The sequence below is a fragment of the Vespula vulgaris genome, chromosome 3 (assembly GCF_905475345.1).
Source record: "Vespula vulgaris chromosome 3, iyVesVulg1.1, whole genome shotgun sequence".
In the NCBI taxonomy this organism is placed as follows: Eukaryota; Metazoa; Arthropoda; class Insecta; order Hymenoptera; family Vespidae; genus Vespula; species Vespula vulgaris.
The window spans coordinates 7484589-7506943 of record NC_066588.1 but is presented as its reverse complement, the minus strand read 5'-3'; the positions used below and the strand labels follow the sequence as shown (position 1 = coordinate 7506943).

The following is a 22355-nucleotide window of genomic DNA, read 5'->3' as shown; positions in this document are numbered from 1 at the left end:
CCTACCTCTTTCTCTCTTTTTATTCTTCTCTATATTTCGTACTAACGATGGTAGGGAACCGAAAGAAAAATATCTTTCTGTGGTACCACCAACAAAAAGAATAAGAAAAAGAAGAAGAAGAAGAAGTGGTTACGTGTCCTTGGAGTATTCCGATCATTCTAAGGAATTCGAGCAAAACGTTGCTCCGGTGTTTCAACGTTGGAACGAAAAGCGGCTAAAATCGTGGCGATAAGATAAGACCGGTGGTTTTCCACTTCGGCAACTTCCCACGTAACCGCAATAATCGTCCTACCGGACTACAGAGCCCGGAACTTGTTCCTCCCTTTTACTTCCTGTTATCGCTGTGAAAACAGAAGCTCCGTGCTCGTACGATCGATGAACTTCCACGCATTTTGAGTCGACGAATAATACGAATTTCGCGCTTTTTTGTTTGCTCAGGATGAACCAGGATGCTGATCCATCACGTGTTATTTTTTTTTCTTCTTCTTCCTATTTTTTTTTTTTTTTTTTGATTCTTTCCTTTTAGAAATAATATCGCTTTTTCTATTCGTGGAAAGTGTGTAATAGGAAAAGAAATAAAAATATTCCAATCGCGATGGACTAGGAATGCTATACGTTTAATTTTATATTCAAGGACACTCAGTCACTCTTTCCACATATACTTATGTATCTACCGAGCTACCTAGTACGAGTTTGCTTGCAGCCAAATGGAAAAATCACGAAGGCAATCTTGCTGATGGCTGGCGGCTGCATGATTTAACGCGAAATCCTAGATCATTTCTTCCTTACCCTCCAACATCCCTCTCTCTCTCTCTCTCTCTCTCTCTCTCTCTCTCTCTCCCTCCCATCGAACAGCCACACTGATGGCGGTCGTAGCTTGCTGGCAAGCAGCGAGGTGTAATGATCTGAGAAATTGTGCCTCGATATGCAATATCGACGCGCAGCCAAAGAAGTGAACGCCTATGTGTGATGTATGCGTGCACGTTCGTTCGTTGCATTTAATACTTTCGTATGAATGTCTTAGTAACTCGTCTATCGTTTTCAAGCGTCTATTTTTACTCGCTCTTTGCATCCACATATCTTTCGGTTTTTAAACTTTTTCTATATATCTATAATTGTCTCTTTCTCCTTACATTTTTATCATTTAGCGAGGTGGAAATATGTCTTTCAAATTTCAACGCTGATCGATGTTTTATATGGATAAAAACGAATTCTTACGAGGATCTGTTTAAAATGAAATTAAATTTGAAAAATATAAATATGTCGGTCTACGTGGTGTAGTCTTCTATAAAATCGTTTCAGAGAGTGAAATTTTATCGTGTAAAAAAGATGACTTTAGATGGAGAGATACTGCATAGTTAAATCCTCAGTAAAAAGAGAAACGGCTACTGACGCTACGGAGAGGAAACGATCGCCATTTCCTGGTGACGTGGAGAGTCCTGATGCAATCCTGAAGTATTTGTAGTTCTCAGCCAGCGTGTAGTCTTCAAATCACGCGATGCTTTATTTCGAAATATTTTTGATAAAGCGTACGTTAAACCGTGAACGTGGAAAATAAATTATTGACTCCCACTTTTGGATCCCGCGGAACGTTTTATCGTAACGATTCGTAAACGAATCGAACGATAGCCAAACGATATTTGATCAAATACACTAATGCGTTTACACGTAATGTGGTTTGAGATATAGTGCTTGCTTTGTGGAAAAGCGGTTTTATCTCTCCCCGAATAATGGTTATGAAACGTTAATCAGTTGATTACTAACGCTTCGGTGCTCGCTGTTTCATTAGCCAAGTCAAAATAATAATTATGTTATAGGCGGGATAGTAAACCTCGGGTATAATGTGCTTGTGGCTTAATCCGATGTGCGAGCCAAATAGTAGGTATTTAATACGTTTGTAGAAAAGCAACAAATGAATGGGGGGTGAAATTGGGTACGATTATGATCCACCTTTCTGTACTAACTATTGAAAGTGTTACGTATATATAATATATATGTATATTTGTATACGATACTACTATCTTTCTACTAATTATAACTCGTACGATATAAACGATCTAACATCTTTTGATGTATAATTAATAAAATGTCGGTAGAAAATAAATCAAGTTTATTCCGAGCGATCCCTTTTGTTTGCATCCCTGACGATTAATTTTACTCCAGCTCGAAGAATAATCCCTTGTCACGTTCCGTTCTCTATCCCTTCTGAAATTCAAAAGGACTAAAAATGACAGGAAAGAAGAGAAACAGAAATTTATATATATATATATATATATATATATATATATATATATATATATACAGATATATGTGTATATGTATATATATATACACATGTGTATATATACATATACATGTATATATATATATATCGTCGTTTTTTAAAACAGATTTCTCTCATTAAAATGCAGAAATCGTATAGTTTTTCTACCCTCTGTAGGCTCCTGTTTGTTCTCCAGCGATATCAAAGCACCGACACGCAAATCCGATAGGCGCGTTTTCAATCGCCACGGCACGAAGTTTGCGGGGATGTTGTTGAACGGAATAAAGGAGAGAGGAAACGAGGGAGGATGCAACGAGCGAGCTACAGAATAAGAGAGAAAGAGAAACAGAGAGAGAGAAAGATATATATATATATATATATATATATATATATATATATATATATATATATAGAGAGAGAGAGAGAGAGAGAGAGAGAGAGAGTACGGTGAAAATAAATTATGCACGCACTTCTCGTCCGAATGCACACGACTGGTTGGTCGGTGCTTTCCACGGGAAACGGCTTAACTGAGGGGAAAGAGTGGAAGCGTCGAAAGAGGGAGGGAGAGAGGGATGGGGAGATGCAATGGGCAGTAAAAGCGGAGGAAGAGGAAAGAGAGAGAAATAGAAAGAGAAAGAGAGAGAGAGAGAGAGGGAGAGACAGAGAGGAGAGCATTTGCAGAAGGGGTTGGGTCGGGGCAAGGGGCGAAGCACACAGCGGTGGCAGAGCACTGCAGGAAACTGAAACGTGGCCAAATCGAAATTAACTCGCGCGTAACAAAGCCGCGACTGAAATATTAATTATCTGAAAATTAGTTGGATATGGGTCACAGACGATGAATTATGTGGCTTATACCCATGCGAATGTGTATCCCTATCCTAAATACATTACAACGGAGTACGCTTAGATCGTTCTTATACTCTTATCTTTCGTATCATCTTTCTTGTAACTTTCGATTTCTTCATTTCTACTTTAACATGATAATACTTTCGATGAATTTATTCTCTGTTGGTAGTCAGGTATTCTTCGAGTACTGTATTATACTTTAAACACGATAGAATGCGCTTGTTCTCTCTCTTTCTCTCTCTCTCTTTCACTCGCTTTCTCGCTTTCATTTCTCTCGATTTTCCGTCTCTCCGTTTCCTTCGGAGTACCGTGGCCTTTACTTTGACAACGATTCGCCCACCACGGTGTTACCGATACAAACTTTCTCGAAGCAGAGACATTTGCAATCGGGCGTTCCTCGTGAATGCAGGGTGTTGTCTGCCTGTCCTGTAACTTCATCAAAGTCGTTTCCAGGTACAGAGCTGCGCGTGTATACGTATGTATACTTCTCCCTCCCTTCTTCTCTCTCTCTCTCTCTCTCTCTCTCTTTCTCTTTCTCTTTCTCTTTCACTGTCGACGATTCAATCTGCCGGACGAGATTCCCCGTGCGGAAGAAAAATACAGTTGTCCCGGTGAATTACGATTTTTGTTTTCGCTCAACGACGTCGTTTTATGTGTTCTCTCTCTCTCTCTCTCTCTCTCTCTCTGTGTGTGTGTGTGTGTGTGTGTGTGTGTCTGTCTATTTCTCTCTTTTTCTCTCTCTTCCTATGTCTCTCGTTTATCGTTCTGGATCAACTTTTTCATGCGTGCATTTTCGATATACTTCCCTCTCTTGGATTATTTCCGTTTGTCACGAACTCGACACCACTCTTTCTCTGCCTCGACCGGAAATAATTTCACATTTTCACTCTCGATTACGTTCGAATTGCGGTTTAGCTTGACTAATTTCGATCTTTATTTCTCTCATTGTTTTTGCAAGAATAATACAGGGCAGTTGGTACGTATTCTTTTTTCCCTTGCCTTCGATATTCTCTGTTTCAACTACAGTTAATATCTTTGATGATAATCTATACCATCTGCATCGACTACTTGTAGTAAAATAAATGTTTCACTTTCTCCATTGAAATGCGTTACGCTACCCTGGGGTTTGTTTAATATCAGTATGCGTTGAATATGCGAGCTCCCAAAGGGCAAACGAGTTTAACGATATCAGGGTCGAGAGAAGGAGAGAAAGAGGTCGAGAAATACATTGAAAGGGGAAGAGAGACGGAGAGAGAGGGAGAGAGAGAGAGAGAGAGAGAAAGAGAAAAAGAGAGAGAAAGAGAGAGTGGGAGGCAGAGGGAAAGAGAGAGGAAACGCATAATGCGAGAACGACAAATCTCGCGAAGCTAACATTCAAAGTAAAGTGTAACATCGTTCCTACTCCATGTATGTACGTACATAGGTATAAATGTTCCGAATGTTAAGCGTAGGAGAGTGGCAAATGTGTGCACGGCTCGCTTAGAGAGAAGGGATGGCGCACGTTACAGACCAGACAATCACGACCACTACTAATGGAAATGACACACACCTGACTTGCGCTAACTAACATTTAGTTCGAACATGGCGTGCAGCTTCTGTTTGTTTGATTGTTTGCCAAAAGCCCGCAAATATTGGTCGATCCATTTACTATGCGCGCGGTGCACCCATTTCCAAAATGCGTTACAGCGCATACGAGCGGTGGCTTTCCGCGGTAGTAACGATTAAAAATATTTGACTTTCATTATTACATTGTTCCTGTCAGTATGCGTTGTGTTCTAGAACAACGACACTTGTACGAAATTTTAGATCAAGAGGAATGATCGATTTTTAAAGGAAGAGGAGAATGGAAAAGAAAATAGATAGAATTCTTTTTTACAAAAATGTACACGAAGATTTTTCTAATAAAAGAGAGAAAGAGAGAGAGAGAAAGGGAGAGCGATAAGAAGAACTGCAGTGATCAAAAGAAAAGAAAAAGAGAGAAAGAAAAAAAAAAGACAACCTACGTTGAGAAACTACTATTGTAAGTAATATCCGAGAGAGAGAGAGAGGGAAAGCTGGGGCAATATCAAAATTTTATATTATTTCAGATCGCCTTGGAGCTGGGCATTTCGTAAGTTTTATTATTCATTAACTTTTGCGCACGTTGCTTGTAAAATCTTGCCACAAACTCAGGCTGAACTAAAATCCTTGAAATAAGAGAAAAATCTCGATGATACAAGGAAAGAAAGAGGATAATGGCGAAACGTTCTCTGACTTTTTCTCATACCGACGAAACTCTTTTCAAGGCCGTTTCTCTTCGTTCCACGTAGGAAAGGAAGCGGAATATTTCGTCGGTAGCGACTTGGAAAGAGCATCCCGAACGTCCTGTGCTACGTAATAAAGGGAGGTGAAGCGCAGTGAGTCAAATTACGCGAACGAGAATTTATGAAAGTGTGACGTCGGGTAGTACGGCTGGTGCATTCGATGCGTTTGGCCGATGGCTTATATGACTCGTTTTGTTACCTTCGTTCACCGGATACTTTCCGAGCACGGAATCACTTTTTATTATTTCCTCGGTGTTTCCATGCTACGGATAGTAGAAATTCTCTAGTTGTACATATAAAGGTATCGTCAAAATGCACAAACGAACCTCTCGAAAGCAAACGGTTGAAATTAGGTATCCGTTTTACGATTCTCGATGCCACACTATCGTTTCGTCGACTCGTTTTCCTTGACTTTAAACGATTCGTTAAAAGCGTATTACAAAGAAACGTGTACTTATGTAGGTTGGTAGTAGGTTGCTAGAATCGCTGTAAAAATCACGTTTACTCCTCTTTCCCTTTCTCTCTTTATTTCTCTCTCTCTCTCTCTCTCTCTCTCGTTCTTTCTCTCGTTCTCTTTTTGAAGAAATTCGAGCTTGCAAGCGAAGAAAACGGTAAAAAGAATAAAGGAAGGAGAAAGGTAAAAAAATAGAAGAAAGAAGAAGAAACGAGAAGGGAAGAAAAGAGAAGAGAGTGGAAGAGTAGAAGAAGAAGAGGAACAAGAAGAAGAATAAGACGAAAGAAAACAACGAAAGGGAAAATAGACGGAACGTTCCCGTAGCTCCACGTTGAAATATGATTTTCTACTTTTACCTTTACATCGTCCTCTCGATTTAATTGGTACGTTCGGTGATACGATAAGGTAGGGAATGGGCTCGTAACGCATCGGAGAAGTAGAGATTTAACGCTGGCAAGGCATGCGCTCGGGGAACGTATTGGCAAATATCGGATTTCTAAGTAGATTACGGTACTTTGATGTTACACAATGCGTTTGTGGCGGCATACCATATCGTATTTGAGGCAGTGATCCAGAATATACCGCTTTAAACCTGAATCTCTCTACGGATTCTGTCTGGCAGAAGGTTTGCTTTGTGTTCGGAGGTCGTTGTCGGATACATCAGAAGTATTTGCTTTTGAATGTACCTCTGCTTCTGCGCACGCGTATACTACTATCGTACATCCACGGATTATACTCTTTCGATGTTCGATCGGACACAAGTTTTTGCACCGAATAAATGCTATCTACGTAGTCCAAGAGAGCTAAATTGATCGGCACGTTATCGGAATCGAGAGCCGATGTTTAGCTTCGTAAAGTCTCGAAAAGCCGATCGGTTCGTTCGTTTTAAAAGAAAAGACGTCATTGACTTAACGATTTTTATCGTTGTTTTCACGCTTTGGAGAAATAATTAGGGAAGTCCTATAGGAAGGAGGTCAGGGTTATTTGGTGAAATCGTCCTAGCTACTAGTCTTCAATTAGGCATTGAATTCCTTCTTCGTCGGTCGACTTTGCGAATGGACTTTGACAACCGGCCGAAACTTTTCCCTTCTGACCTCTTCGTTCTTTCTTTCTTTCTTTTTATCTTTTCTTTCTTTCTTTCTTCCTTCCTTCCTTCCTTCCTTCGTTTGTTCGTTCATTCGTTCTTTTTGACTCTTCTCTTAAATCCACGTGGCTATTACTTCCGGAGTTCTTAACTTTTCGCGATGAAAATCTCGCAAACCATCCGTAGCAAGAGTTCTTCCTTCTATTGCGAATCTCTATAAAACGTTTCTCTCTCTCTCTCTCTCTCTCTCTCTTTCTTATTCGAATTGTCGACAAATTTGGATCGAGGCGACAAACAAGTGCTTATACGATCGAATCGAATCTGTTGGACCGTTGCAAGCTTCGAAATTATTTCGTCGAAGTAGATTCGATAGAGAGACACAAGGGAGAAAAGAACGAGAGAGAAAAAGAGAAAGAGAAAGAGAAAGAGAGTGAGAGAAGAAAAGAAAGAGAAGGAAAGAGAGAGAGAGAGAGAGTATCATTGGCGTTGTTTCTCGCGACTGCACCGTGGAAATCGAATTCAGTTATTCCTCGCAGGTCTCGCGTGGAATTGGGAAGTCTGGAAATATTGGAGAAACGACCTGGTGAAGAAGAATCGCGATACGGTTAGTCGACGAGGAAGAGAAAGAAAGAAAGGAAAAGAGAGACACAGAGAGAGGAGAGAGAGAAAGAGAGAGAGAGAGAGAGAGAGAGAGAGAGAGAGAGAGAGAGAGAGAGAGAGAGAGAGAGTGAAGGAAAGGAAAAGGGTTGGGAGAAAGGATCTCGGATCAGGATGGGGGATATTAAAGGTCGAGAGTTGAAACACTCGGTAGAGAATATGTGACTGGAAGGCGCTTCTATTCTCTGCTCATTTGGTATTCCGTAGGACGCCTATACCTCCCTATCTATTACCCCCAACTTTCTTCAATCTAGGCGTTTTGCTCTCCTTTTACCGATTTATGGATCCTCCTGCCTCACCACGGGGGTTAGCCTTGTTTGAATTACCAACTCGGTAAGGTGGTTAGGTGCTCGCCTACCAAACTTTTCAGCCTGCGTTCGCTAAGCTTCGCTTCCGGGCTATTTTCAAATACCGCGCAAAGTGAAGTCTGGATGGGGTGGAATGACGGTGGTGTGTTGGTTGGGAACGAGGAGTGACGAAGGGAAAAACGGAGGAGAAATGAAGGGAGAAAGAGAAAGAGATAGAGAAGGAAGGAGAGAGAGAGAGAGAGAGAGGGAAGGCCGACTTCATTCTCCTGCCCTTTCCTTCCTTATTCCCATAATATCTCTCCTTTGAACTCGCGATGAAAAAAACCGAGGGTAAAAAGCAACCATGCCTTGCTTCTCTCCTTTGACCAACACGAAGTAGTAGACTAACGTTGGCTGGGTTGCTGGCTGGCTGGCTGGTTGGCTGGCTGGCTGGCTGGCTGGTTGGCTGGTTGGCTGGTTGGCTGGTTGGCTGGCTGGCTGGCTGGTGTCGCTGTCGTTATCGTTACCAGAACGCTGTCCTCGGCACGCTTACAAAAAGCTCGAATGAGCGAAGTCCGATACTTCCAACCCTTCGCGGCTCCTATTGACACCTTCTCCTTCATCTTTGTTCGACTTACCCTTCGTACTTTCTATCAGTTCGATACTAAATCGCTGTCCTCGAGCCATTTAAGATACTTTACTTCCTTTTCTGAAGGTCTTTTGATACTTTTATAATATACACTCATTGGCTATTCTATAGGGATTAATGATGGTATAATTTTGTAGTCAATAACGATATTCTTCAACATATCTATTTTCTTATTTCTTCTTTTCTCGAGTTGGTATCATTATGAGAAGAAGCACGATATACGAGTATCGAGATATCGATATACATAACGGATGATTGTATTTGATGTCTAATGATTCTGGACGTCATATTAAAAGAATATATAGATACTTCGAGCATCGTTTTCCACAAGGCGAAAGGCGATGGTTTCTTCTTTGAAAGAAAAGAAGATTCCAAATCGTTCAAGAGATAAGTATCTAATAGTAAAGGTAAATTGCTACTATCGATGTGCAGGAACGAGCCGATCGCATGCCAGTGAGACGGACGAGATCGTCGTCCCTGAAGAGTAAAGCAATTTCGTGCTAGCATCGGCTTTTCTCTTGTCCTATCGGTATCGCAGTGTCGTTTAAAAGATCTGTCATGCCTCTCGAAAGGTAGCTAGATAGCTACGTAGCTAGGTAGGAAGGTAGGTAGGTAGGTAGGTAGGTAGGTAGGTAGGTAGATAGGTAGGTAGATGCCTTCAATTTCTCGATTCTGCTCCGAAAGAATTCTGAGCAGATATCGCCTTTCTTTTCTCTTAGCTGCACCCGATCACAGAGCTAGAGGAGAAATGGAACTATACGGACGTTCTAAATATCCATCTAAATAAGTCTAAATAACCCAATAAAGAAAAGATCACGTGTTCTTTCTACACCAAATTGATGAACTCTCTAAGAGATCAAAAGAAAAAACTAATGAAAGAAACGAACGATTTAGAACATGGAACGACGATAACACTCCAAACTTTCCCGTAGTTTCGTTTTAAAATTTTTCTTACTTTTTTCTTTCTATAAAATAGAACAAAATAAAAACGAAAATAAAATCTTATGCAAAAAATGTATAACTAATGAAAATTAGAAATGGAAAACAAAACGAAAAGCCATGTTTGATACGTCAAACGATGAATGAAAATCCTACCTGGATTTTGGGATAGTAGAGGTAGAAATCGTTGGGTGTTGGCCGAGTAGCACTGGTTGAATGCGCTATTCCATGAAATGAAATTGCCAGTTGGAGCCCTGTCGGCGCTCTGTCATCGAGATTTCGGTCACTTTACGGATTATCCTCGATCGCGGATTTTAATGACCGGTGATACCAAAGCGGTTAGTAGACGTACACGACTAGATGAACGTTACTGTTATGAACACATACACACAGATAGATAGAAAGAGAGATGGATAGATAGAAAGAGAGAAAGAGAGAAAGAGACAAAGAGAGAGAGACAGAGAGAGAAAGAGGGATAGTACGCGGACGTGAAATAGAAAGAGTGGGGATGGGGTGCGAGCGTGAGGGTATACGTTGCCCACGGGAAATCCCGCACCAACAAATTTCGTCGGAACTGGAATAAAAGTAATTAGAGGCATTCGTGTCGTCCTGTAATTAGCTTGTGTGTGCACTTTCCAGCACGCTACGCTCGGCGACTAATGCGATTCTTGTGACAGCGTCGTCCAATTTCATGCCGCAGTATCGTGGCCGGTTATTCCAGGAGACACGAAACGCCGTTTATCCATCTCGCGAAATAAAAGGGTGGAAGGAAGGTACGGGAAGGAAAGAGGGTGTAGGTGAGGGTGAGTGTCGTTGTCCATTCGAAACATTTCGTTGATCTTCGAGATAAACAGGAAAATCATTTTCTTAATCGATACATACACAGAGTTGATAATGATCTCTTTTCTGTTAATGATACCGATGCTTCGTATACTCGTCCGTCTTTCTCTCTTTCTTAAAAGAAAAAGAAGAAGAAGAAAACGCACCGGATTACTCCGTACGATTTTACTCTGCACGGAATCGCTTCCAGCGCGTCTTCGCATTATTCTACGACCTACTTACACCGCATCCATTGTGAACGAAACCGGTCTATCCGTCTTTTATCCGCGCTGTCTATCTCCTTTTCTTTGTCTCAACCCAGATCCGAGAGTCGAATACATAACGTCATCCTTGGCGATTCGCTTCTTCGCTCGAAATTATTTCAAGGGTAAGAAAGAAAAAGAAGAAGAAGAAGAAGAAGGAAAAAGGAAGAAAAATAAGAGAAGAGGAGATGAAAAAATAAAGAAAGAAAGATGAAACGAGAAAAAACAAGAGGTACGCGTTGATTTCTTTTTCTGTTTGTATTTACGTAAACTCGTATCGACGAAATTAAAAATTTATCATCGTTGCCGTCGAGCCGGAAAAGCAATCAGGATGGATCAGCTGGCGAATCCTTTCGTGTAATGCTTTATGACTGCGTTAATAATGACGTTCACGCGAGGAGAGGGCGCGAAACGGTAGGGCGGACGATCGTTACAGGACGAGCATTTGATAACGTTTCGTCAAAAGGTAAAGTGCAATCATGAGAATGAAATCGCGTTGTCCGATAAACAACTTTTTCATATTCTAGATGATAAGTATATATTATTTCATTGACACGTTCCTCTTAATAATCGCTAAGTAGTTTACAAGCTTTCTGATTAATATCCTTTCTTTTTCTTTTTTCTTTTTTTCACAAAGTATAAATGATCGTTTAGAAATTTCGAGATTCTACGATGGGTCAAAGTAGAAGAGAGTAATAGAATATCGAAGAGGATGTTGAAAATAAATTGGAATTGTCCAAAGTTGAACGTTTCTCCGGTAACTTGTTGCAAATGGTATACAGCTGTGTGACGTTGTTGCATCGCACCGATGCAGTTTTCTACGCTCCCTCGTAATTTTAGCGTAAGCTCTTTAATTTTCACGAAGGCTTAACAAGTTTCCGACGTGGCTATGTGTAGCCGGAGGTTTTGCGTTTTACCCTTTTCTCTTTTCGGAACGACGCAAGCCCTCCTCCTTCACCCTTTTCTTTTTACCCTTCGAGCGTACCAAAGCTCTGCGTCCGTTCTTGTCGTTCGAGCCACGCTGCGTTGATTCACGTTTCACATCTCCCACCGTCTCCCAACCCTTCGTTATTTCCCAGCGTGGTTTATAAATCACTATTACTTTATAAATAGAGGGCGCGCTGAATGTAATAAAGTCTGACGGCTAGTATGAGGTTAGTGCAGCTTCTACGTAGGAGTAGGTAAGGATGGTAAAGGTTCATCGAGGCAATTTAGAGTCCTCACATTTGGCCGGCAAACACTAATTATTCCCTTTTTTCCCTGTGCTCTTCTAATCTTTAAAGATTAGAAATATATATATATATATATATATATGTATATGCATATACCCTGGTAAAAATTATACTTCCACGGAGTTTCTCCCATTTCTCTATCCTTCTTTCTTTCACATCCTTTTTCCTCTATTGATTATTTCTCTGCGATAAAGAATATACCGTTGACAAGACCCGAAACACGTTTTATTCAACGAAAAATCGTTATCGTGTCGGAAGAGTCATCGAATGTACATACATAGATTAGATACGTATGTACCTATATATGAGTACGAAATGTGATTTATACGTGCCGACAGATCGCCCGATAACCGAATTTCCATATTATCTATCGACGGAAAAAACAAAAAAAGATAAAACGCAAATGAATCAAGATCGGTGAGCCCTTGATCCAATTTCTCCATTTTGAAAATTTCAATCAAGAAAAGAAATCAACTGCAGATTAATCGCCTAAATCGACAATTATTAGTAATAAAAGTAGAGGAAAAATTAAAAAAAAAAAAAAATCGAATATTTCCTAAAGAACTTGAAAATAAACGGAACATGATATTAATGGACACAGATGCTCGTATTTGTACTACATCGTTTCGAATTTGATGTCTATCAAGAACATTGTAATCCAGAACTTATGTCACAACGAATCTATGATCAGACGATTCGCTTTGGCACAAAGAGACTCGATAGAAAGGGGTAACGGGCTTGACGCTAATTGCATAGTTCCGATGGACGAGAAAGGGACTAGCTCCCTTCTCCTCTTTCTCATCCTCTTCCTCCTTCTCCTTTCGTCTTCTTCTACGGTATCATCGACAAAGACAGTTTAATCCGTTCCGCGCTATCAGCCAAGTTGCTCGCGCGACGAATGACAATGGCGATGGGCAACAATGGAAGAGAAGATGACGAGGAACAAGAAAGAGGATAAGAAGAAGATGAAGAGAAGAAAAGAAGACGATTGGAGAAAAAAAGAAGAAAAATGATGATCGGTTACGTGATCGACGAATGAAAAAAAAAAAGGGAAAGAAGAAGAAACTAAGTAAAATAAAAACTTGTTGGATATTTGAATTTTGTTTCGAGTTTTGAAATCGTCGAAATGTGTTTGCATGCAATGCGGTGAAAGAAGAAGAAGAAGAAGAAGAAGAGGAAGAAGAGGAAGGAGGAGGAGGAGGAGGAGGAGGGGGAGGAGGAGGCCGTCTCTCTTGGAGAATTAGAGGAAGTGGAGAATAGGTGCCGGGGCGTCTGAACGGGGCGACAGCTTCGTACGGAACTACGGGAGAGAATTAAATGGCAAAATATCACTCAGAGCGGCGCACCGAACGCGGTATCTGCAAGCTCCGGTATTTGAGAGAGAACGATGGCTCCTACGTGACTGAAATATTCCTTCGTAGCGGGTCGTTGGTAAGGATAGGAGAAAGGACGTCTTAGAGAGGCGAGAAAACGAGATAGAGTAAAGAGAAAGAGAGAGAGAGAGAGAGAGAGAAAGACTGACTTTCTTTGACTGTCTATGCCTGTGTATATGTATGAGGACTCTCGAAGACGCAGACTAAAAATATGTCCCTGTAGGAGAATAATCCTTTCGAGATGCACGTCTCGTGAACCTACCGGCATCCTTGTTGCTCGCAGCTCTGATAAGAACGAGAATTAACTTTGGAATTTGTTTCGTAGGTAGGGAATGTGGATCTCGTGCGCTCGCGAGCACGAGATTCTCTTCCTTTGAGAAAAGAGGATGATCCGTCGTAAAACGTTGGTCGTTTTAATGCTAACGATGACGAAGAAGAAGAAGAAGAAGAAGAAAAAGACTAAGAAGAGGAAAAAGAAAAAGAAGAAGAAGAAGATGATGAAGAAGTAGTAGTAGTAGTAGAGAAGAAGAAAAAGGATACGAGACACAGGGGAAAGGGTCGCTCGGGATTGAAAATATTTATCGAAAACTTTGATCGTGAGCGCGAGGATCTTCGTCATCGGTAGGTCAAGCGAAAAATTGAGCGCGCTTTCGCCTGAGGCAGCAGTAGTGGTGATGGTGATAGCGATGGGGATGGTGATGGTGATGGTGATACTGTTGGTGGATGCTAGGTGGCCGTCGGTGAAGATTAAAAGGTTCCGCGTGAGTGGCGCAAAGTATATGCCATCCCTAGGAAAAGAACGTTTTCAGAGCGTGCGCCCGAAGAGCGTGCTGCCTTTCTTTGAGCCGACGTATTAATTACAGCTATATTTCTATTTTCTTGTTTACGGATAATTTGCGAATAACTCGAGTGTTAATTAGTGTCCGGCGGTAAGCGAACGAGCGAACAAGTGACGCGCCGTTCTCTCTCTCTTTCTTTGAGCCCTGCATTTCCTCTCATCCTAGTCTTGTTACAGTCTTTCTCTCTCAACCTTTATCCCTTTTGCTTGTTTTACAAGGCTACAACTTTTACTCGATCTTCCATTTTTCTTTGATCTCATTGAAAAACACGAGAAACACATTTTAAATATCTACGATAGCTGTCGACGCTTTCGATACATGTTTGAAAGAAAAAGGTTTATCGATTTGTCGAATAAGTGAATTTTATATAAGAGGAGAGTTGTAAAAATTGAAAGCTATCTATATAGACTAGACTCTAACAAGGCTACACTCCGTCCCTTGAGATAATTGTAAAAGGAACGTTCTAGTCCTCGCGCTTAGAACGAATGAGAATTGAGAAGGGCGTGCTATTGTCGAGACTCGTGGATCGTTCGTAAACGTAGAGGAGTCCGATAATAAACTTGTTATCTCTGTCGCAACCGTTATCACGACGCACGGCCTGTATACCAGTCGTCATACTTTTCCCGCGTAATGCTTTACAACGTTTCGTTACAACGGTGGACTCGCCTTAAAATGCTCGCGATCTTTTATCTTTCTTCCTTCGCTGGTTCGTCTTTCCAATATTTTCTTTCTTTTTTTTTTATTTATCTCTCTCTCTCTCTCTCTCTCTCTCTTCCTTCGTTCGTCCTTGTTTTTTCAACTTCCGTTTCGCGGTTTTCAAGAGAAATCTCATTTCCCCGGTTCGCGACGTAACTGAGCTGCATTTTCACATTTAACGAGCGCCTACGAAGAATAACGTAACGTGCTTAAATTAACAATTACGAGATAAACGGCTGGTAATTAAGCGACGTCTCCAAGGATAGTAGCAAGAACGGCTTAAGCCAAGGAAACGAATCTGTGAAATAGGATGGTGTGTGTTCGGCCATGGGGATGCGTAAAATATGGGAGAGTAATAAAGAAAGGAAATAAATGGAGAAACGGAAGAACACAAGAGAGATAGGGCTTAGAGGGAGGGAGAAAAAAGATAGAGAAAGAGAGGGAGAGTGCGAGAGAGAGAGAGAGAGAGAGAGAGAGAAAGAGAGAGAGAAGATAGACGAGGATGAAGAGCACGAATGCTTTTGACGGGAGGTTAAGAGGTACCTACAAAGTGTGCAAGGGTGTATAAATCATATCCAGAGATCTCCGAGAATTTGCAAGTTAATTCACCTATGCCTTTCGAGATCACTCTACATTTTTAATACCCTTCGACCTGTGAAATCTCTCTGTGAATCGTTCAATTCTTATCACCGATCTTATCTATTCCTTTTCAAAATTCTGTTTGTTCTTACTCCGAGAACAAGGAACAACGTTGTTCTTAAACAGCATCGTTTGAAGAAATAAACAGCGATTAGAGAAAATCTTTTCCTCGTAAAACGTACTAATCCGATTAATACACATGTACTTACCTACATAGATAAGTATATACCTAAGAGAGAAGAGGGCGATCGCACGCAAGGATCAACGGAATACTAATGCGACTTTAGTTCGTGGTATTCGCGTTCGATTCCGCGACTGGATCGATAAGAGAACGTAACTTTCTTTCTCGACTTTGCGACGTTACACTGGTCTCTCTCGTAAATGCCAACAGATTGAGACGGAAACATTTCCATTGATTTTTCACGTTGTTGCGTAGTACTTTTCTGTGTGGTCTCTCTCTCTCTCTCTCTCTCTCTCTTTCTCTCTTTCTCTCTCTACCTCTCTTTCTCTTTCTTCTTCTTCTTTACATTGTAAGATGATTTTCAAATTAGATGACTCAAAGACATATCCTATGAAATCGTTAAACGATGACCTATGATCCACTATTATATCAAAGTAAAATTTGTGAATAGAGAGTGGAAGAGAAATAAAGATAGAGAGAGAAAGAGAGCGAGAGAGAGAGAGAGAGAGAGGGAGAGACTGTTCTCGTTACCGTGCAGTAAGTATACCAAGCAGACCTTCCGTTTGCAACCACCAGCGCCTTTTCAGTAAACGAAAGGAAAAAGCTCGTAGGCGGCTTCTACTCTCGCTGTTGCAACCTCTACTGACGTTACTAGCGTTGCTGTTTGTGTCGAAGCTTACAATAAACGATCATCAAACGGAATCTCCCTCCGGCTATGGTCAATACCTCGTACCTATAGGCTGAATGCGTTTTCAGTCGTGTACTCCCACCGCTTTTATCACTTTTCACGAAGATCATTTTTGATTTTCAATACGAGAAGCATCTCTCTCTCTCTCTCTCTCTCTCTCTCTCTCTCTCTCCTTCTCTATTTATTCTCCTACAGATTGCAACTATGTTCCTACCGACAACGTTTCAGGCTTCTATTTAGTTGAGGGTGTTCCTTTTACAAAGCATGTACGTATCATGGCTTCTTAGTGATTTCGAGTTCTTGTTGCGAACTTCCTTCGAAATTTCAATGCTCTTTGCAAGGACTTACGAGTGATAGATACGTAGATAGATAGATAGATAGATAGATAGATAGATAGATAGATAAATAGAGAAAGAGAGAGAGAGAGAGAGAGAGAAGAAAAGAATGAAACATGTTGGTCGCGAATAAAAATAGGCTTCTTTAAAATGACGATAGTTACCGTTTCACGATTACACGAAGGAATATAAAAATATGCTTTACTCAACGACAACGCCTTGCAAAGAAACAGAGAAGGTGCTTTTTGGGAAACAAGTTATGCAAAGTAATTTTGCGACTGGGCTGTACTGTCTTACGCCTCAGGGAGCAATAGCGTAGTCTGACCTCGCGAATATCTGACGATATCTTATGTATACTTTTCGTGCCGAGGAAATTGGACTGTTATTTCGAACGTCGAAGAAAACGCAGGCTCGCCAAAGTTCTTTCTTCTTTTCCTTTCTATTATTTCTTCTTTCTTCCTTTATCGATTTCTTCATTTCCTTTCAAAATGTTCACCTGAAAGACAGCGAAGATTTGTCTTCTAATTCAAATCTTCGTCAGGTTCCAAACTCGCGTCGTATTCCATTAGGAGATCGATAGAAATATACCTTAGTAGAAGAGGAATAAGCAATCGAAGAGAAATTTCTTTTGTTGTTACTTCCTGAACGAGAAGAAAGTAACGAAAAATGAATTTCTTCTGTTGTAAAGAAGTTCGGTCGTTAGAATTACGACGTTAACAAGGCATTATTTGTGCGATCAAAGCGTGCAAGCGTTTCTTTACGATCGCTTCGTATCAGCTTCGACGGTCGTGCTTCTGTTTTAATTAAGATAAAGGCAATAATTCGATCGACGAAGCATCGACCGGCACGGCTTGTGTTACAAGCAAGGAGAAGCTCGCTTTTATGCTCGCTCGCTATCAGCAACGATCTACATGAAAGCCGATAAAACGAGTTCGTTTGTATTTAACGCATCCGAGCGAGATCCTTTAATAATTTCGAAAAGTAGGCTTCTCTACTTCTAACCACTCACCCACTGCTTCCACTCTCTCCTCTCTCTCTCTCTCTCTCTCTCTCTCTCTCTCTCTCTCTCTTCTTTGCTCTCTAGTACGCGATAATCATGGCGGTCCTATCGTTTGAGAAAAGTAGAAAATTAAGCAAGCTTTCGAGCTGCTCGTATCGATTTACAAATGGCCGCGTTTACGAGCGTGCTGAATAAGAACAAGAAGTCGAGAGCGAGTATAAAAAAAGAAAAGAGAGAGAAAGGGAGAAAAGAAAGAAGTCGTCGACAGAATCGAAGCTTGCTAAATTATTACATATATTTCTATATACGCTATTTAACGACTTAACGATCCGTTCTTTTCGTTCCGGTCGTTTCTGTAAAAGAATATATAAACACAACTGGAAATTAATAAAAATCGATCAAGGTATTGTTACGCTGCGTACAATCGGTGAAATGACAGGTATACATTCTATCGGAAAAGATGTGCAAAGCCGACATGAAAACTCTTATTCAGGAAGTAAGTAGGCCGCGCGTGGCGTATTGAAAAACTTTCCAGACATTTCGTTGACTTCGAATTTATATCGTCGCGTTTTCTCGCCTCGAATGAGAAAAGAGATCGGCGTTTCGATGATCGACCGTCACGATTTTTCTCCCTTTAAATTTATCCCGCTTAACTTGTCGAACTGTGTCGTCGTTGTAGTCTCATCTGTAAAAAGGGCAAAGTACATCTCTGATATTTCTTCTTAAACGAAAATGAAACGAACAAGAGTTTAATATATTCCTTTCGAAATATATAACGAACGATTTATTTAGGAAGGTTATTAAGCGATTAAAACAAATAAAGAAAGAAAGAAAAAAAGAATAAAAGAAATATTGGAAATTAGAAACGTAAAATATCATTTCGTTTGCTCCTGGAACAACCTAATTAGCGCGTAAACCGTGAAAGTAAAGTCGGGAGTAAATGTTTGTAAACGTTGGAGAGAGAAAGGAAGAAGAAGAGAGAGAGAGAAAGAGAGAACGTGGTAGAGAAAGAGACATAAAGCATGGCTTTTGCAAATTAGCGAGGCGTGAGTTCACCGCGAAATTCGTCTCTTCGCACATCACCGTTGACTTGCTTAGCTTTAAGTGAAAATATAAAGTAAAAAGATTGATGACGCGCGTTTCGCGATACGCGTATATACTATCTCCTTCTTCTCCTCTCTCACCTCTACTTCGTTCTACGACTTCCCCGCGAAAATGGCGATGCAAAATCGTTCATGACTCGCTAATGTTTTGTAGCTGTTCTTGTTCCCGACACAAACGTTGATAGATCGTTTTGTTGACCAACAACGAGACGGAGCTCGTCCGTCCTTCGTGAAGAAAAAGAAAAGAAGGGGAAGGGATGAAGATAAAGACGAAGATGAAGATGAAGGAAAAAAAGGGGAGAAGGACGAAGATAGAGAAAGAAGAGAAAGGAAGAAGGAGAGAGAGAGAGAGAGATGAAAAGAGAACGATAAGTGAAAAAGGGGAGGGAGAAAGAGAGAGGGAGAGGGGGAGAGAAAGAAAAAAAAATAAGAAGAAAAGAAGAGGATGATGAGAGAGTGGTAAGGGAGGGTGGAAGAAACGAGGCGAGGTTGCTTCGGTAGTAGGGTACCTGCCTATTATTCACGCGGGAGATAGGTGGAAGGATGAAGAGAGAGAGAGAGAGAGAGAGAGAGAGATAGAAAGATCTAGCTCGATCTAGGAGAGCCCGGGGTGAGGCCAGACTTAGAAAGGTGAGTTAGGGGTTCGTGGCGAATTCTTATAAATCAAAACAGACACGCTATCCCGTCTCATAGGGTGCTTCTACACTTTCCTGCGGCCAGCACCTTCTACGGCTTCCTCTTGCTACTTCGTCTCGTTTGTTCAGAAAAAAGTATGAAAAAAGATGAGGGAGTCGAAGAAACGTCGTTGTGCGAGATTCGTGCTGAGAGGTGAGAAAAAAACTGAGTAAAGGACGGCGCATTGTGGAGTAAAGAAGAACGCGTGTTATTGCACTGGTCGTTCCACTTCGAACGTCTCTCTTTTGATGACAATGTCGTGCTTGTCTGAAGAAGTAAGGAAAAACGAAGGATATCGTCTTGGAAATCTTTCATGATCGAGCCTCATATCTTTTCTTTTCTTTTTCCGTTTTTTTTTCGCGAGAGATGATAAGAGTGCATTAAATCATGTATCCAAGGATATAATATATCGTTAATAAATGTTTACGATTTGTTCGTATTATCGACTCATTCAGTCAGAAAAATTTCTTTCACCCTTAACTCTTGAAAAAAGGAGCCTCGGCAATGCGATACTAATGGCCTAAAATCTCACCTATTTTTTCCTTGCATTTCTCTCAATGTTAATCGGGCTGTGGCACGCGATCAGAAAAATTCTCCCATCAAGACTAGACTAACCCTCCCATTATGGAAGGTATGGGCACCAATTTGCCTCTTTCTTTACCGAGAACCGGTTATTTTGACGTTACTCGTTCATTGCGTCAATGGAACGAGGATATATTCTTGTCGTATTTAAAGCTGTACATACACGCGTAAAATCCATGGTTATCGCGTACGGCCTTAACTACGACAGAAATAAATTGTTATTCACGAGCATCCGCGGTAGTATATACATGTGCATATGCTCTTTCTAGGAGATGTATGTATCAGAAAAACATTCAACGGGAAACGACGTGTCTCGGGTAATCGTTAGAAAAATTATCGTATGGAACGAGAACCCGATAGAGATAGATTATCTTTCTATGAAAATAAGTCACAATAAATTTGATAGACATTGCTTACAAAATGGATAAATCGTAGCAGACAGTTTTAAAAGTAGCCAGTTTCGCTTCGTATTTTTCTTTCCTCGTTTCTTTTTTTTTTTTTTTACTTCTATTTTTCTTTTTATTTCTTTATTATATTTTTTTTTTATTTTCTTCTTTTGCCGTGTTCTCTCGAAGATAATCTCATTGCACACGCGTATAGACGAGAAAACATCGCTTCTCTTCCTGGCATGGGACGTCGAGAAAGGCGCTTTCCTCGGCGCGATATTTACGAGCTAAGTAAACTAAGTTCGGTTGAAACTTTTAGCCTACTCTGCCACCGTCTGCCCATCTCTGTCTCTTTTCACTTTTATATTTACGCCTTTCATTTGCACTCTTCTTTCAACGATAATATAATATTTACACGTGGAAGAAGCACCAGTTACTTTGCCCACCTTTGCGTTGTACCACTTTTTCCTACGATTTCATTTAAACTATTCTTAGTTTTCGAAGTAACTCAATTTTTACTTTAATTAACGTGCGTATTATAAAACGTAATATCGCGAAGAATGACAATAAATCTTTCATCGAATCGATATAAAAATCGTATCTTTGTAGTTTTCATCTCCCATACGTGTATACGAAAAAATAAAAAAATAAAAATATATATATATATATACATATTACATGATATAAAATTAATAAGTTAAGAGGAGACACACAAAAAAAAATCCGAAAGTGAAATACGAAAGAAAAAAGAAAAATGAGATAGAAAGAGCGAATGATAAGAAGAAAAACAGGAGAGGTAAGAAGAATAGAAAAAAAAGTAATTAGAAATATAAAAAGAAGTAAAAGAATAAGAAGAAGAGAGCTTCGAGTAAAACTTACGGGGGTTCTGGACGTGTACGGGAGACGGAGGGTTGGCTCGCGTGACGTCGAGAGGAGAAGGCATCTTGGCGTGCAAGGTGGCGAGGCACGAGTTCGCCACGTCGTAGATGAGATAGGCGCCGTAGTATCGGCCCGCACTGCCCATTTTCAATTTATTCTTACTCGGCACCACCGCCATTTTCGACCACCGTCTACACACATGCGGCCACTTTTCTCGCGACGAGCGAGTTTTCAGTAGCCGAACAACGAACGTTCCTTAGTTCAATTTCGTTGATTCGCGTAAGCGAATAAACGATATAGATATATTACGGACTCGATATTACTAATTCTGCTGTTCTCTTCTTGTCTTGGCGCATATAACGTAAACCACACATTCGTATCGCTCTAATTACGTAATAGGTATACAGGTATGTATGTGTGTATATATATATATCTTTTTTTGTAAACAACATTAAAAACGAATCGATGCATCAAGATCCATCACTTACGTACACGGGAAGGAAAATTTCGATTAACTGTTTACGCCATACTTATATACACACACAAATACATACACACATATATAAGCAATGAGAAGATAAAATTCTATAGAAAATCTTGTTCGCTATGGTTACCAGGTGTTGTTCTATGACGTCATCGAGTGGTTTAGTCCAATTCGTTTGACTTGAACACAACCTTTCTTCGTCAATATTAGCTGCGCTATCTGATGGAGTAGAGTTCGTTTAATTTTGTCTTTTGCTTTGTCTTCTCCTCGAGAAAAAGAAGACGATCCGATCGTTGATCGACGACATTCGATGTTACTAGATAGATAGATAAATAGATAGATAGATAGATATATAGATAGATAGATAGATAGATAGATAGATAGATAGATAGACAGAGAGAGTCTCTAAGAAAGAGAGAAAGAGAGAGAGAGAGAGAATATCCTTGGTTCTCTGTGGAGACTGAAGGGAAACTTTTCGACGACTTTCCGCGAGTCTTCCCTCTCTCTCTCTCTCTCTCTCTCTCTCTCTCTCTCTCTCTCTCTCTCTCTCTCTCCCTCTCTCTTTTTGTTTCCCTTTCCACGAATATTTTTCACGGTAGATCAAACTCCTCGTACTATCGCTCGTATACCGTTGTAGCTGTCTGCTACTTGAATAAATTCGTGTACCGAACGACCGAAACAACCTTTTGAACTTTTCGA

At 40.6% G+C, this 22355-nt stretch overlaps 1 protein-coding gene across 8 annotated transcripts in view; it reads right to left on the bottom strand.

Annotated features, from left to right (window-relative positions):
• The window catches only part of LOC127062112 (nucleolysin TIAR), a 387317-nt gene that overhangs the window by 115569 nt on the left and 249393 nt on the right, over positions 1–22355 (bottom strand). The window contains exons 1-2 of one of the 8 annotated variants that reach the window (XM_050989793.1): positions 21787–22182; positions 21173–21518 (exon numbers count right to left, since the gene is read on the bottom strand). The exons of 6 other annotated variants lie outside the window; for them this stretch is intronic. In XM_050989793.1, the coding sequence (XP_050845750.1) occupies positions 21173–21350 (178 nt within the window). In that variant the 5' untranslated portion in view covers positions 21351–21518; positions 21787–22182. Of the gene's footprint in view, positions 1–21172; positions 22183–22355 lie in introns of those variants that run through there. One more of the 8 variants, XM_050989792.1, reaches the window with a different exon arrangement.